The sequence below is a fragment of the Bidens hawaiensis genome, unplaced genomic scaffold, assembly GCF_021521415.1.
Source record: "Bidens hawaiensis isolate Kalapana, Puna unplaced genomic scaffold, B.hawaiensis_p1.1 tig00002236_1, whole genome shotgun sequence".
Classification (NCBI taxonomy): Eukaryota; Viridiplantae; Streptophyta; class Magnoliopsida; order Asterales; family Asteraceae; genus Bidens; species Bidens hawaiensis.
In genome coordinates this window covers 3,140,709-3,155,636 of record NW_027491119.1, presented here as the reverse complement: position 1 = coordinate 3,155,636, position 14,928 = coordinate 3,140,709, and the positions used below count along the sequence as shown (strand labels likewise).

At 34.4% G+C, this 14,928-nt stretch overlaps 1 protein-coding gene and 1 non-coding gene across 2 annotated transcripts; one reads left to right on the top strand and one right to left on the bottom strand.

Annotated features, from left to right (window-relative positions):
• Positions 1-127: 127 nt before the first annotated feature.
• LOC143612513 (uncharacterized) lies at positions 128-2,205 on the bottom strand. The gene is made up of 5 exons (XM_077086483.1): positions 1,351-2,205; positions 1,154-1,212; positions 921-1,049; positions 697-832; positions 128-540 (listed from the first exon to the last, which is right to left on the bottom strand). Exons 1-5 carry the CDS (start codon positions 2,053-2,055, stop codon positions 373-375), a joined length of 1,197 nt encoding a protein of 398 aa, XP_076942598.1. The 5' UTR covers positions 2,056-2,205; the 3' UTR covers positions 128-372.
• Positions 2,206-4,798: 2,593 nt separating this feature from the next.
• TRNAC-GCA (transfer RNA cysteine (anticodon GCA)) lies at positions 4,799-4,870 on the top strand. The gene has a single exon. It is a non-coding gene; the product is annotated as a tRNA-Cys (tRNA).
• The last annotated feature ends 10,058 nt before the right edge of the window (positions 4,871-14,928 follow it).

Sequence of the window (14,928 nt, the reverse complement as noted above, 5' to 3'; positions counted from 1 at the left end):
TATCTTGGTGTTGCGTGGTTGTACACCGCTGCTTTTTAGGTCCTACAGATATGTCGATTTGGGTTCAAGTCGTACGAAAACGATCATGTAAGATTGTATGATGTGATATATGTACTCAAATGAACTATGTTCGCAATTCACAAATGCCGATAATCCGTCGGGAAAATATTATAACAATTTATTATCTAACTACAAACCATGAATCAAAAGAATGGTGACTGATAATGCTCTCCTGTTTTGTTTTCAATACCAATTGGTCTTCAACACCATTTGACCAGACTCATCTGGCTCAAAAAGCCAACCTGCTAACTCATCCCAGTTTTCTCTCCTAGAGGACCCGGTTGACAATTTTTCAGTGTCTTTTGGAGCATTTTAGAAAGTTCCGTATTCACTGGGCGAGTAAGCTTCCGGGACGTCGAGTGCAGCCGCCCTCGCTAACGCTGCTTTGTGTTCCTGTGTGTGTTCAATGGCTATTGATGAACTTCTTTCCATTCTTTGTTGTGGTGGGATATCCATAACTCTATCTTTCTCCTTCAATGTCTGATCTATCACAACATTATACGTTTTAGGTTTTAGGTTCCGTTTATTTCACCATTTTTCAGCGATCAACAAAAAAAATAATAAAAATAAAAAATAAAAAAATAACCATAAGTTCAAAATTAAACAGAACCTTAAAACATTTAACGGAGGACTTACATCGAGTGCATTCGAAAACTCACGTTCCATGAGAGCAATCGAGTGATCACTAAGAACATGACAAGAGAGAACCATGTGCTCAAATCTCCCGTCTACCGGTACAGCTGTCTTCACAACAGGGGATATTCTACCGACCCTGCAAAAGGGCATATACTTGATTTTTAATATTTGTTGGTTTTACCTAAAGATGATTATAGTATAGTAAAAGATGACATGGCATATACCCGAATGGCTTCCTTACAATAACATGATAAAGGCGGCCCGGTGCATATAATCGCCTTGGATCTCGAAGCATTTGCTCTTGTAGCGTGCACGTTTCCTTTAAGCACGTGCCACATAGTATGCACGGGAAACTGCGAACCAAGAAGGCAATATTTGTTAAGAAACCATATAATTATATAAAATCAAATAAAACATCAAATGAAATAATAATATCACAATCTAACAAAGAGCATACCAAAAAAGTGACTTGAAGAGTACTTCCAACGCGACACTTGTTCGAGGCATGAAATCATCCTGGTTCATTGATATAGCCTTATTAAATAAAGTAAACCAGCCGACTAACGACCCTAAAATATAGACCCATGCTAACCCATTTTAGCATGTCAAAATATTGACCCATTTTGACTAAATATGATTTGACCGCAAATTTACCTGAAGAACGACAGAGTTGATGACGTCAGCATATCTCACAGCCAAATTTAACGACACGCACCGAGCCGGAGCAATTGCAAAACATTTTATCCTTTTTCTCTCAATATTCCCGATCCTATCCCGGTTTTTGACCACCAACATGGTCAACAAAGTGACCACCCCCGCCCCTAAAGAATGACCCGCAAAAGTCAAAGTATAATCCTCATGTCTTTCAACCAACTCTTTTAAAACCTCACATTCGTTTTCAAACACCCATTGAGCCGCCTTCAATAACCCGTTATGAACATACCCGCCATCAAACTTCGTCTGCCCCAATTTATCATCAAGCAAGAGCAAATAATCGCTTTCTTTCGCTAAATTAAGCCCACTAATTAACAAAAGTATTTCTTGATTTTCTTTATCAATGTAAATCATGTAAGGTGACACTTTCCCTTGATTTTCGTCATAATCTTTTTTCAAAACCACCATATCCGGATCAATCCCGTACCCTCCCGGCGGGGCCCAAAGCGGGTTGCGGATGTCGAACTCGTAAACCGCTAAAATATATCTACATATCCTCGGGACCGCTTCGAATTCACTTGCGGTTGCAAAACCCCAATTCTCACTTTCTCGACCCGCGGTGTAAAGGCATTTTTTCCACGCCCAACGCGCGCATCCCAAACAGTATACACATTCAAGAATTGGACAACCACAAACAAGTGACATAATATTATTATGTGCACTTTCTTATTAACAAATCAAAGCAAACCCGAAATCACCCAAGATCATGGTCTAATCTATGGAACCAAGATTACTACTATATAACCGGAATCTTGAATAAAAATTGGAACTTGATTGTTCAGCAAATACGGGCGGACCTACCCTTGTGGTACGGATTTTTTTTTAGTATTGTAGTGTAAAAATCCAGACCGACCCTGTGAGTATAGTCAACTGAGAAAATTTCCGACTCCTGTGAGAAAACTTTCTGGGTCCGCCACCGTTCACCAATCTAATAACAACTGTTTCTGCAAGAAATTTAATGGGAACTAATCAAGACCAAAAGGGGTTTAATCTATGGAACCATGATTACTACTATATAACCGGAATCTTTAATAAAAACTGGAACTTGGTTGTTTCACCAATCTAGTAATAACTGATTCTGCAATAACTCTAATGGGAACTAACTAAGAACAAAAGGGTTTAATCTATGGAACAAAGATTACTACTATATAACAAGAATCTTGAATAAAAATTGAAACTTGATTGTTTCACAAGTCTAATAACAACTGATTCTGCAAGAACTCTAATAAGAACTGATCAAGAACAAAAGGGGTTTAATCTATGGAACCAAGACTACTACTATATAACAAGAATCTTGAATAAAAATTGAAACTTGATTATTCCACCAAGAATCTTGAATAAAAATCAGAACTTGACTGTTTCACAAGTCTTATAACAATTGATTCTGCAAGAAATTTAATGCGAACTAACCAAGATCAAAAGGGTTTAATCTATGGAGCCAAGATTACTACTATATAACAAGAATCTTGAATAAAAATCAGAACTTGATTGTTTCACCAAGAATCTTGAATAAAAATTGGAACTTGACTGTTTCACAAGTCTTATAACAACTGATTCTGCAAGAACTCTAATGTAAACAACCAAGAACATCATCATCATCATCATCGTACTCAGTATATCCCACCAATAGCAAAGCTATGGTAGGGTCTGAGGAGGGTAAGATGTAGACAGCCTTACCTCTACCCTATAAGGATAGAGAGGCTGCTTTCGGTGAGACCCCCGGCTCGATAGTAGTTTTGCATCAAGCCCTGGACATAAGGCACATAGCACTCAATCATCGGGACACCGGCTGATCGGTGCATGTACCCTTGTCTTTCGGCTATCAACGCCACTACATGATGCCTGATTAACCGTCCGTCACTTTTAACGTTATTTTCACGAGATTAGTAAAATAACGTCAAAATTAGTGCAATTTCACTTTTGCCCACCCGAGGGTTCACACATATATACATCATAAGTGCGCACCACAAGCAGGGCTAGTAAACAACCAAGAACAAAAGGGTTTAATCTATGGAACCAAGATTACTACTACATAACAAGAATCTTGAATAAAAATTGAAACTTGATTGTTAAACCTAATGGGAACTAATAAACAACAAAAGGGTAAAAAAATAGTAATCAGTTGGATACTAAAATGAGAGTGGATTGAAGAAAGATCACCTGAAATTGCAGATTGAGATTGGAAAAAAAAAACCCTAGTTGAAATTGGGGGTAAACAGTTGTTGTGTTGACTGAAGCAGGTGGTGATTGCTTGCAGTAGCTTACTTAAAAAACATGGATTCAATGAAGAATCTAGTCTGGCAAATAGATTCCTCAAGTATATGCCACGACGACTTAGATTGAATTTGGGTCTAATGATTTTATTTAATTAAGTTAATCATGATATATTAATTAATATTAATAAAAGACTTATTAGTTATAATATATCCTGTAGAAATCGGTAGTCGCTAGTCAGACGGTGGACGTGACTAGTGATTAATTGGAGTTTAATCGACGCCTAGTCAAGATTTTTACAGCTATGATTATAACACATATGGCTTGTAACATGGTACAAAACAATTTTTTTCTTGTAAATTTGATCGGGAGATTTTTGACTCACGAAGGAAATGTACAACGTATGTTCATGGTTGACTGGTAAGACTCGATGTGTTTCCATGTCGGCTTTTTGAAACCAAACTGCGACAAGAAGCCGTCTCTCAAGATTTTACAGCTATGATTATTACATATATGGCTTGTAACATGTTACAAAACAACTTTTTTTCTTGTAAATTTGATCGGGAGATTTTTGACTCACAAAGTAAATGTACAAACGTTATTCAAGGTTGACTTGTAAGACTCGGCGTGTTTCCATGTCGGCTTTTCGAAACCAAACTGTAACAAGAAGTCGTTTTTCAACTTGCGGTTTTTCAACCCTGTAAGTTTGTTGTATCAACACCCGTTTCCCTTCCTATAATGCATTTATAAATATGTTATTTGATATTATTATATGAAACCTAAAGTATATATTTTAAAACTAAAAAAAGTATAAGCATTAAAACAGTTCTTATGGTTATCAATATAAAATATTACAATGGGTTTTAAAGCTTTATTGTTTGAATGCTAAATATGATGAGTATTTTTCTTTTGAGATTAAAAAGGGAATTTCAAGGGAAAAGGTTAAAAATTAAAATCAAGCAAATTGAAGAAAACAAGAGCATGAGGTGTATTTGTCATCCACTATTGAAGAAACCAAGTATATAGTTCTGCTCAATTGGAAATCAAGCAAGCAAAAATAGAATAGATTTTTAATTCTATATACATTTACTGAATATCGGATGCTACATTGAATTGATGCTTTTTTATTATTATATATATATATAGTAAAAGTGCCCTGAATGTATAATAACAAGGGTCCATAGCTCAGTGGTAGATCAATTGACTGCAGATCAATAGGTCACCGGTTCGAACCCGGTTGGGCCCTTTTTTACTGATAATTTATTTTTAAGTCTATTCGTGAAATAAAACTGTTCATCTTCCACAATAGATTTTTTTGCTTATAAAAACTCTAATACATATATACTATTCTTGAAATAGAACTTCCATCTCCAAAATACAATAAATATTTATTTTTGCTTAAAGCTAAAATACTCTAATGAGAATCCACGAGATCAAACTATACTAATATAAAACGTACCGTGTCGATTAAATGATCATCGTACTCTAGTTCCACTGCTTGTATTTTGGAAGTCGATGGGTCTTTTATCATAACACAAAAAGAGAATGGCATGTGTTAATTCCAGTTCTTTCATTTTCTTTAATCAAATTTGTTTGGATCAATATCATGAATTGTGTTTTTTATTATATATTATTTTATTAAATTTGTTTGGATGAATTGTGTTTAGACCTCCCCTTTTGTTACGGTAAACTTTAGTTAAAAACTCGCATGTCCAAGAGGTATATATCAAGTCACATATTCAGATTATTAGTTTACAAACTCGACTTCATGACTAAAAGGCAACATATAAGAGTAGCAATTACGGGGGTTGTTCTACATTTTTGTTTTTTAACATTTATTTTTTGAATTTTAATTTTCTTTATTGAAAGAAAATTAATAATATACTTAGGGTTTGATGATAAAAGGGTTTCACAAATAAATGAAATGTTATAACTCGTTTAAAAGTTATCTGGTGATGATACCCATGAGTATGACCCGCTTATTTTTTTTATTGTAAAATTGTTTCATAATTATAAATAATATTTTTATTTTAAAAAAATAGGATATTTATTTTTAGTATATCTCTTTTTTTATAAGATTTTCATATCAAAAATTTGTCAAGATTAATCTTCCTATGTATTAAAGCAAAACAATGTATTCATATGTTCACTTTCTAGACCATCCACCTATGTTGCCACCTAATACAATTTTTATTTATATAATTGTCACATATACATTAATTAATGTTTTTTATAATCATAATCAATTACCACAATTAATTATTTATTGATCATTTTGTGCTCACTTCTTAGTATGACCATTTATAAAATTATTAACAAAGCTGTAAATGTAACTTTAAATGTTGCATTAAATGAAATTTTTAGATATTTATTAATTATAAAATTTTATTTATCATTATTTATATCTTATAAATCCATAAGGTATGCTATTACGTATATTATTAAATTTTAATTTTTGTTGTCTCTTTTTAACCACTCGTGTATTACACGGACTATATTCTAGTTTTTAATATAATGAGATGTTTAACCCTTTTAATGGCTATCTGGGTTTAATGAGACCCATAACCTTGAATTCGTGTCAAATGTATGAGAAACCAACATTTACAAATAAACATTTCGTGGCTTGAATATATATTTAAGATAAAATTTAACAATTAATGCCAAAATTTTTAAGAAAAGAAAGTTTGGAAAACTCGAATATATAATCTTATTATTTATTTTTCTTTTATTTTCTTCGTCGATTAACATACATACGTTAGGGTTTGTTTCTCCTTCGCGCCATGGCTCGTAACAGTTGACAAGAACAAGAGGTACTTAATATATGCAACGTGCATGTTTGTGTTTTATTGATCGATTTCGCACCGAGTGTGATTATATTTGCTGCTTTTCGTTGGCGAACAGGAAACCGGCATCCACTCATCGGCCTCGCAACCCGAATATGAAGATCTCATCTCAGGATGTAAGTTCATCATCATTAATATGCTTAATTGCTACTCATGCATGTATATGCTTGCTTGTTAGATATTGCGAGTTTAAGCATTTAATTCAGATGCTTTTGTGATGATCAAGTTAATTATATGCTTTTGCCTGTGGGTATATATTATATATTATGTGACAATCCTCGATTTCGGGTTAAATTGTATTTATTTTGTATTTGTTTTTATGTTGTAAACCGACCCGATTTATATCCCAAACATTTCAAATATATAAAATATTGGATTTTATGTTATTAAAACATTCCCGCTTGTATAATTTGAAAAACCCCTTTTACGGATTCGAAAACGGACTTAAAACGCTCAAGATACATCAAAAACGAACTTCCGGACGCAAACCGACGTGCTGACCAGCAGCAGCTCATTTTTTTATTTTTTATTTTTTTGTTGTTTTGTGACTTGTCTTAACCCCTCTTGCATGCAAACCTTGATATCACACCCCATGCTTGACCCTTTCAACCCACTCTATATATACACTCCTATCCCCTTCATTAATCCTTGCTCATTCATCTCTTTCTCTTCCAATTCTCAAGCATTCAAAGGTGTTCTTCATATTTTTTTTGACAGTTTGACTTTCCAAAGTCAAACTGACCATAGTCTTACATTATAATCAACTTGTTAACACTTATTTATACTTGAAGATTGTTATACAACATATATATAATAGCACCCTTTGTACCTTCGGTGGGCATTTCTCCGGTCTCGGTCGGTTAAGTGTCCGGCCCATAAGACAAAGCTACATGGAGGACTCGTAGTAGTCCTTGATATATATATTTTCCGCATCTAACTATCAAACTAGTTATACTTGTTTAACTTCTGCTCATCTTAGTTTTATTTTACATTTTGAGTTCCATGGTTATGGGTTTGTAGAGACTAGCCTCGGTTATTCCGTAAATAGCTCCAAACCGGAAGCCGAACTCTTGTTTACTAGTTTGTTTAAATAGTTGTATAAACATGTTTTATGTAAGATTTGAGTTTCTAAAATCATTTTAATTAGTTCCATGGTTATGGGTTTGTAGAATCTAACCTCGGTCTTATCCCGAAACAAGATCCGAACCGAAAACCGAATTTTCGTTTAAAGACTTTGTTGTTGACTTTTTGTATGTAAAACTTTGGTATTATTATTTATAAATTATTTTACAAGTTCTATGATGTTTGGACATGTGGTAACCATTCTTGGCCTTATTCCAAGATAAAAAAAAATGAACCGAACCGAACTAAACCAAGTTTACTCGCTTAAGACACACAAGTGTGTTTTTAACCATTAAAGCTTATATATTTATTTAAAAATACTTTATAAACTGATTTTAATTATTTTCACAAAGTACCCGGAATGTTGAATCCAATTTGATCTTATAACAAAGTTTGGACCGACTAAACCGAACACTCGATTAACGGACATTGTTAGTTCTAAAACAATAGAACTACATACTTGGTTAAGTCTCTTTAAGATTTATTGAGTTATCTCATACATTTATTATTTTGGGAAAGTTGACTTTGGGTTTGGTCAAGTCACCAAGACCCGAACCGACCACCCGAACACTCGTTAAAACCCGTTTTAGTATCTATATTATAAAGGGACTTGTTTTCTTGCATTTTTACCCACCTTATTACTTAACATAGGTTGAGTAAAATTAAGGGCTAGATACTTTAACCCGGTTTCGAGCAAACTTACATTTTTAAAGGACTATTATTATAATTTCTTAAATATTTACATTTTAAACCTTAAACTTTAAATTGTTTATATTTCTTATCATTTATTTTCATTTAAAGACTTCCAAGACAACTTTTATAATACAAGACTTCTTCTCCTTTAGGCTTCGTTCGTTAAACTCATCGTTCCAGTTAATCTCCAAATCATCAAATCTTTCAAGTTTATTACTTGAATGTGAGTACTTTCATCCCCCGTTTTCACTCTTTTATATTTTGGGGGTGACATTGCAAACTTATTCAAATCCAAATGATTTATACTTGAGTCTTAAACCACAAACTTTATTGTATACTTCACTTAAATAAATGCTCGATTTGGTGATTATATGCTTATATGCTTAAGTGCTAATGTGTTTACCGCTTTTGGATGGTTGATTCATAAATCCGAGTATATCTGGCATCCCCTTATAGAAAGGTGTCGTTAATGTATTCTTATTAACGATTTCATACAAAATCCGAGTATATTGGCATCCCCTTATAGAAAGGTGTCGTTAATGTATTCTTATTAACGATTTCATTTATCTAAATTGTTGCTATTATTTATTGTTTTGTATACAAGTTGTGGAATTTCATATTATATATCTATTGTTCAAAAACTATGAAATTGCTCACCAACCTTTGTGTTGACAAAATCTATTTATGCAATGTTACAGGTTTGACTTTAGGTTAACTCGAGGACTTGAAGAAAAAAAAAACGTTATCGAGACTATTAGGATATTAGCAAAACGAACAATATATTATTTACTATGATTTGAATTTGGTTATTGTATGAACAAGTTATGTGACTTTTTGTGTTTTTATGAATTTAAATGAGTTGATTAAATATTGTCACTTAATAGTGTCGTGTGCGATGAACAATCGGTTGCGCCCCGACGTTTCCGTCATGGTCGGGGTGTGACATATTCGATCAACATGGAAACAGATGGATGGATGGATGTTGTTCGGTTCACGAGTCAAGCCAGGGTGGTTTCGAGCTCGAGGTCGAAATTAAACGAGGCAACTCAGCTAGGCTTGAGCTCGATTTTGAAGTTAAGCAAACTTAAGATCGAGCCAACGAGTAGGGTTCAAGTGGTGGTCAGTTAAAAATTTATTTATTAAAACCGGTTCAATAAATATGTCAAATAATAATTAATCAAATTAATTAATATAAGCGCAGCGGAATTAAAAACGAGTAATCAACACTTTAACGAACCATGCAGGATCCGGTTACAAAACCATACAAGCACATTAATAATTTGCAATATATTAATAACTACCAATGAGATAAAATAATACCTCGGTTAATGATTAATCAGTTGAGACACCGAGGTTCAACGAATGTTGCTAGTTGACGAACCGAACATGAATGGTTGTTGCTGCCGTGTAGACGGTGGGCGCCGCGATGACCCGAGCCGAGCTCGGGTCGATTTTGGCTTGGTTATAAAAATGAGCTAGCTCAGCTCAGGTTGTTTCAAATAAAGTTTATTTAGATAGTTTTTATTCGAGCTTTTTATCGACCAAGCCATTAGCCTGAGTTTCAAGCTGCGAACTTTTTGAACAGCCATTGGTTCTCTACTTCTCTTGCAAATGAAATTTTAGTCCCGACCATCTTATTAATTAATAAAATTTGGATTTTGAACATTAGTTGTTATATATTCATTTGCGAAATTCTTTTTCAGCTATCGGACAAGTTTGCCAAGATGCCGTCCCAAAGCGAGGCTACGCCAATTTTAGGGAACAGTAAGAAGTCGGTTACGAAGCAGAGGAGGAAGAAGAAGAAGATTCCAAAGATCACATCCAGGGAGGGTGTAAGAACATCTATATATCTATATATATATACATATACATATATAATATATATTATTTTGTTTTAGTCATATCCTTCTAAATGAATATATATATATATATATATATATATATATATATTACAGGTGGACAAGTTTGCTTTGCATTCTCATGCTGATGGAGGAGTAGCCAAAGGTAATTTCCAGTCTTCAGTTTGCTAAAATTTTCAAATAATAATAATAATAATAATAATAATTTGCTGAAAGATGGATGATTATTAACTTTTCTGATTTAAAATCTGTCAGTATATATATAGTGTTTCCACCCGCAATTCCAAAGTTGATACACGCTTTCATCAAGGATGTAATTAACATCAAGAAGGATCCTAACTGGGAGTCTGACGACAAGGCTGACTATGCTATGTCCCACGCTGAGGGTTGTATCCGCGCGCTTTCGAACCGAACCTTTCACAAAAGTATGCCAGTAGGCTGGAAATAGTATGTTACTTTTTCTCTTAAAACAAACTAGTTTTCCCGTACTGTATGTATGTATGCATGTATTATTTAATGACTAATCAGCTTTTTTATTTTTCGTTTTTGCAGCGAACGAGAGCATGCCAAATCCCTTATTGCTGGCTACGACACTGTTTTCGCCGAGGATGGTCTTTACTGGATCGTTTAGTTTCTAATGACATGCCATAACAATGCACAGTTTTAGAATGTTGACAAACTATGTTTTTTGGTCAATGCATATTATTGTGCCGTGATATGCACGTGCTGTCGTATATCAGAGATCTTATTATGAAACGCCGTAGGCATGTGTTGGGATAAGATCGCAGCCTACTACATAGTTTGGTTTCCTTAAGAAGTGACTAACATCCATGACCGTACTATCAAGTTGCTTGTGGATGTATTTTGTTTCGTTTTTCTTTTATATAATAACAAGCTACGGTTTAGTAGTTTAAGAACTACATATATACGGGTAGGCGAAACTAGGATCACTATAGATGTTAAACATTTTCACTGGTGTCTTTAGCTACTTGAGTTGAGACATTTTCGCGTATATGTAATCGATCCAGTTTGGTACTTTGTTGGGATCATGGACAACTGCTTGTTGACTGATTTTGACAAAACCAAGTTTAACATAAATAGATAAACAAGCTTCGATGCTCACCAATTAGCATTCAAATTCCAGTTCTTGACATGTAAAACCGATCGAGAAGCTGGTGGATTTCCTCAAGATCTTCATAATCAAGCTTCAAGACAAGATTTTTTTCAACGGTCGAACTTCTAGAGCCACATTTAGGGCTGTTCACGAGTCGAGCCAGGGTGGTTTCGAGCTCGGGCTCCAAATTAAAGGAGGCAACTCGGCTAGGCTCTAGCTCGATTTGAAGTTAAATGAGCTTAAGAGCGAGCCAACGAGCCGAGCCTAGGTTGATTTTGGCTCGGTTACCAAAATGAGCCAAATCAGCTCAGGATGTTTTAAATTAAGTTTTTTTTAGCTAGTTTTATTCGAGCTTTTTTCGTGCGAGCCACGAGTCCGAGCTTCGAGCCTTGAGCTTTTTGAACAGCCCTAGCCACATTCAGGAATATAAATTGTTATGCCATGCCTTAATCAGCTTAATATATCATTTGTGTCAAATCACTCGGCTTTTATGTTCTTGATCTCGTAAAAGAATCTAAAATCACGAAACGAATCTATATAGCAATCCCGTACCTATAAATCAAAATCATTCACGGTTAGATTAAGTCAAAACCCATAAACAACACAAAAATTTGTTAACTTAAACCAAATTCGCAGATGGAAATTTTGGCTTAATGTTAGAAATAGACTAAGTTATCGATTTGGACAAAAATGGCAAAAATCTAAAATTAACTTCAAGAGTCCAGATGTAAAAATAAAAGGTTTTCGAACTAAAATTGCGTAAATAGCCAACTTTTAGGGACGGAAATAACAGTTTACATTTGTTGGAATTAATTACCGAAAAGTCCTTAATTATATGTGGCTTGTGGTACAAGGAAGGAATCTTGAAGTGCAAGTAAGGTTAATTAAGGATTAGAGATAATTATCAAGTTTGGATCAATTATCTGAATTTATTATTTTATTAGCAATCCTATTTGTGGTCTAACGCGTATATGTTAGATTATAAATACCGAGTTAGGGTATGGGTTGTAATTCAAGTTTTTGAGTTAGTTTTCTTGAATAATAAAATATTGAAGAGTTAGTCCAAACTATCGTTCGTTAATATCAATTCATCTGCGTGAACATTGCGTTATATAATTTAGCAAATTGTCAAAGTCCCGGCGTCAATATATATTTTAACAAAACTTGAAGGGCTTATATATAAGTATCAAATAAAGCAAACATATATAAACTCTAATCGACACACCCTTCTTACATAATAAGCTTTTTAAGTGCGTCCTCCTGTCTTTGTTAGGTTTCTAATCTCGCCATGGCTCGCAAGGTTCTCAAGTACTTAAGGTAACTACATGTGCGCGTTTGTGTTTTATTAATCGATTGATTTTGCTGGCAGTATATAGATATATACACTAATGGTGGTTTTTTTTTTTGATCAGTAACTACCGAAGGGGCATTCTGCCATCATCCAATTCCGAATCCATATCCAACCATGAGGACTACTCATCATCATCATCTGATGAGGATGTTGTTGTAAGAACATTATCATAATCATCAATGAATGTTTTTATTAATTATAGATTGATCATCATAAAAGAAAACACTTTGTTTTGCATTATAGTGCCGTCTCCGAGAATCCTTAGCATGTTTTGGGAAAAACTTTTTGGGTCTTAAGTAATTAAGTTTTTAAATGAGCTTACGTGGTTATGATTTGGGTTGTGAAAAAAAGTTGTTTATCAAATTTATATGGTCTTTATTGCTTCTATAATATATGATTGTTTATTGGATTACATCGAAACAGAAGGCAAGCGGGCAACAAGCTGCGCCTCTACCCCTTTATTGCAAGTTGTTTATTGAGTTGAATAATTGGATTTAAACATTAAAAATACATATTTTTTTCAAAGAAATTTATAAAAAATTAAAAAATTTTGGGCCTATCGGGGTGTCAGGCTGGTGTCCGTCGACCAACATGCCCTCCTTGAGAGCCGGCCTTGTTTTGCAATTAATTAAGTATTAAACAAATTAAATATAAGATGATCAACTTCAAGTAAAGAAACTTAAATAAGTAGCTATGATGCATTGTTTTATTCAAGTTTCTAATTTTCATGATCAAGACATATATATGTGTGTATTTGCCCAATAGTTACCGGACAAGTTTGCTAAGACAAGCGCTCATCATTCCCGTGCCAAGGTGAATAATAATGATACCGAAGGTAATTTCGTTCTTTTGGCTAGTAAATAAATAATGCTTGCTGCAATTCCAAAAATATGATTATTAACTGATCTTGTAACTTCAAATGCGTATGTGTCTAGTGATTCACCCTGTACTTCCACTTATTCTGTATGACCGAATCAAGGAAGCAGTCGGCATCATGGACCGACCTGGCTGGCCCAATGGAGGCCTGGATGAACATCATTTGTCATCCTGCGAGACTAGGATTGGCGTGGCTATTCGCTACTTCCGCCATGATTTGCCCCTGGCTGGAAATAGTATGTTTCTTTTGTTAAAAGAAATCTTATTATGTCTTTAATAATTAATCAACTTCAAATTTTGTTTTGCAGCGAAAGGGACAATGCCAGGTCCCTTATTGCCGGCTATGACAGGGTTTTCAACGACGACCACTGTACATTCATCATTTAGTTTCGTATGTAAGAATGCACGTTTTAGACACATCGAAAAGATGAACCACTTATTCAAAATTAAGACATTTGTACTCTGGACAAAACTGTGTGATCTTATGTTGCAAAGATGCGTGTGTAACTCTATGAAAAACATTTGGATATAGCATCATGACTACCACACTCCAATTTGGTGTGAATAGCTGTGACTAGAGGTGGACAAATAAACTGGTTAACCGAACCGACGGAAACTGAACCGATTTGAAACCAGTTATGTGCAAACCGGTTTGGAACCGATTGAAACTGTAGGTTCGGAACCGGTTTGTAATTTTCTCCACCAAAATAGGTTCCAAACGGGTTACTGAACCGAAACTGGGCAAAAACCGGTCAAAACACGAACTGAAACCGATTGTAACTTGGTCAAGAAACCGGTTTCAACCCGAACTGAACTGGTTTTGACTTCTGTTGACCAAACCGAATCGGTTTGTGCACCTCTAGTTGTGACTATGAAATCTAACTTCTAACTATCTGTTAAAGCAACAGAAGTTGTCCACATGACATTTAACTCCATAATGCCAAATAGATGTCATGTCACTATTTCCTATTATATTATGACTCCATGACCCGTTTTCCTATTATAACCCATGACCCGTAAGGCTTTATAAAATTTTAAAAAATGTATTATTGTGTGATATGGGTTTTGAACCCAATACCTCATGTTTCTAACCAAATGTGCTTACCAACTACACTTAAATGGTAATTGTGTTTGAACTACTATAGCCATAGTCGGAACCATAATTATTGTTATGTCGTACCTTAATCAGCTTAAACATTTGGGGTAAGTTGTAACGCTTAGGGAACATTTACACACATGTAAAAACCAAATTTGGATAAACTCGATGACGACGGCTTCTGCTAATAAAACCAAATTTGCAGACAAACTCAAGAACCAAAAAATTGAAACCTCAACGGTCCATATTGTTGAAGTCCAAGGACGAAAAAATTGAACTAACGTTGCGTAAGTGATAAAACCTCAAGGACGAAAATAACACTTTACATGTGTATTTTATAGTTTAACATA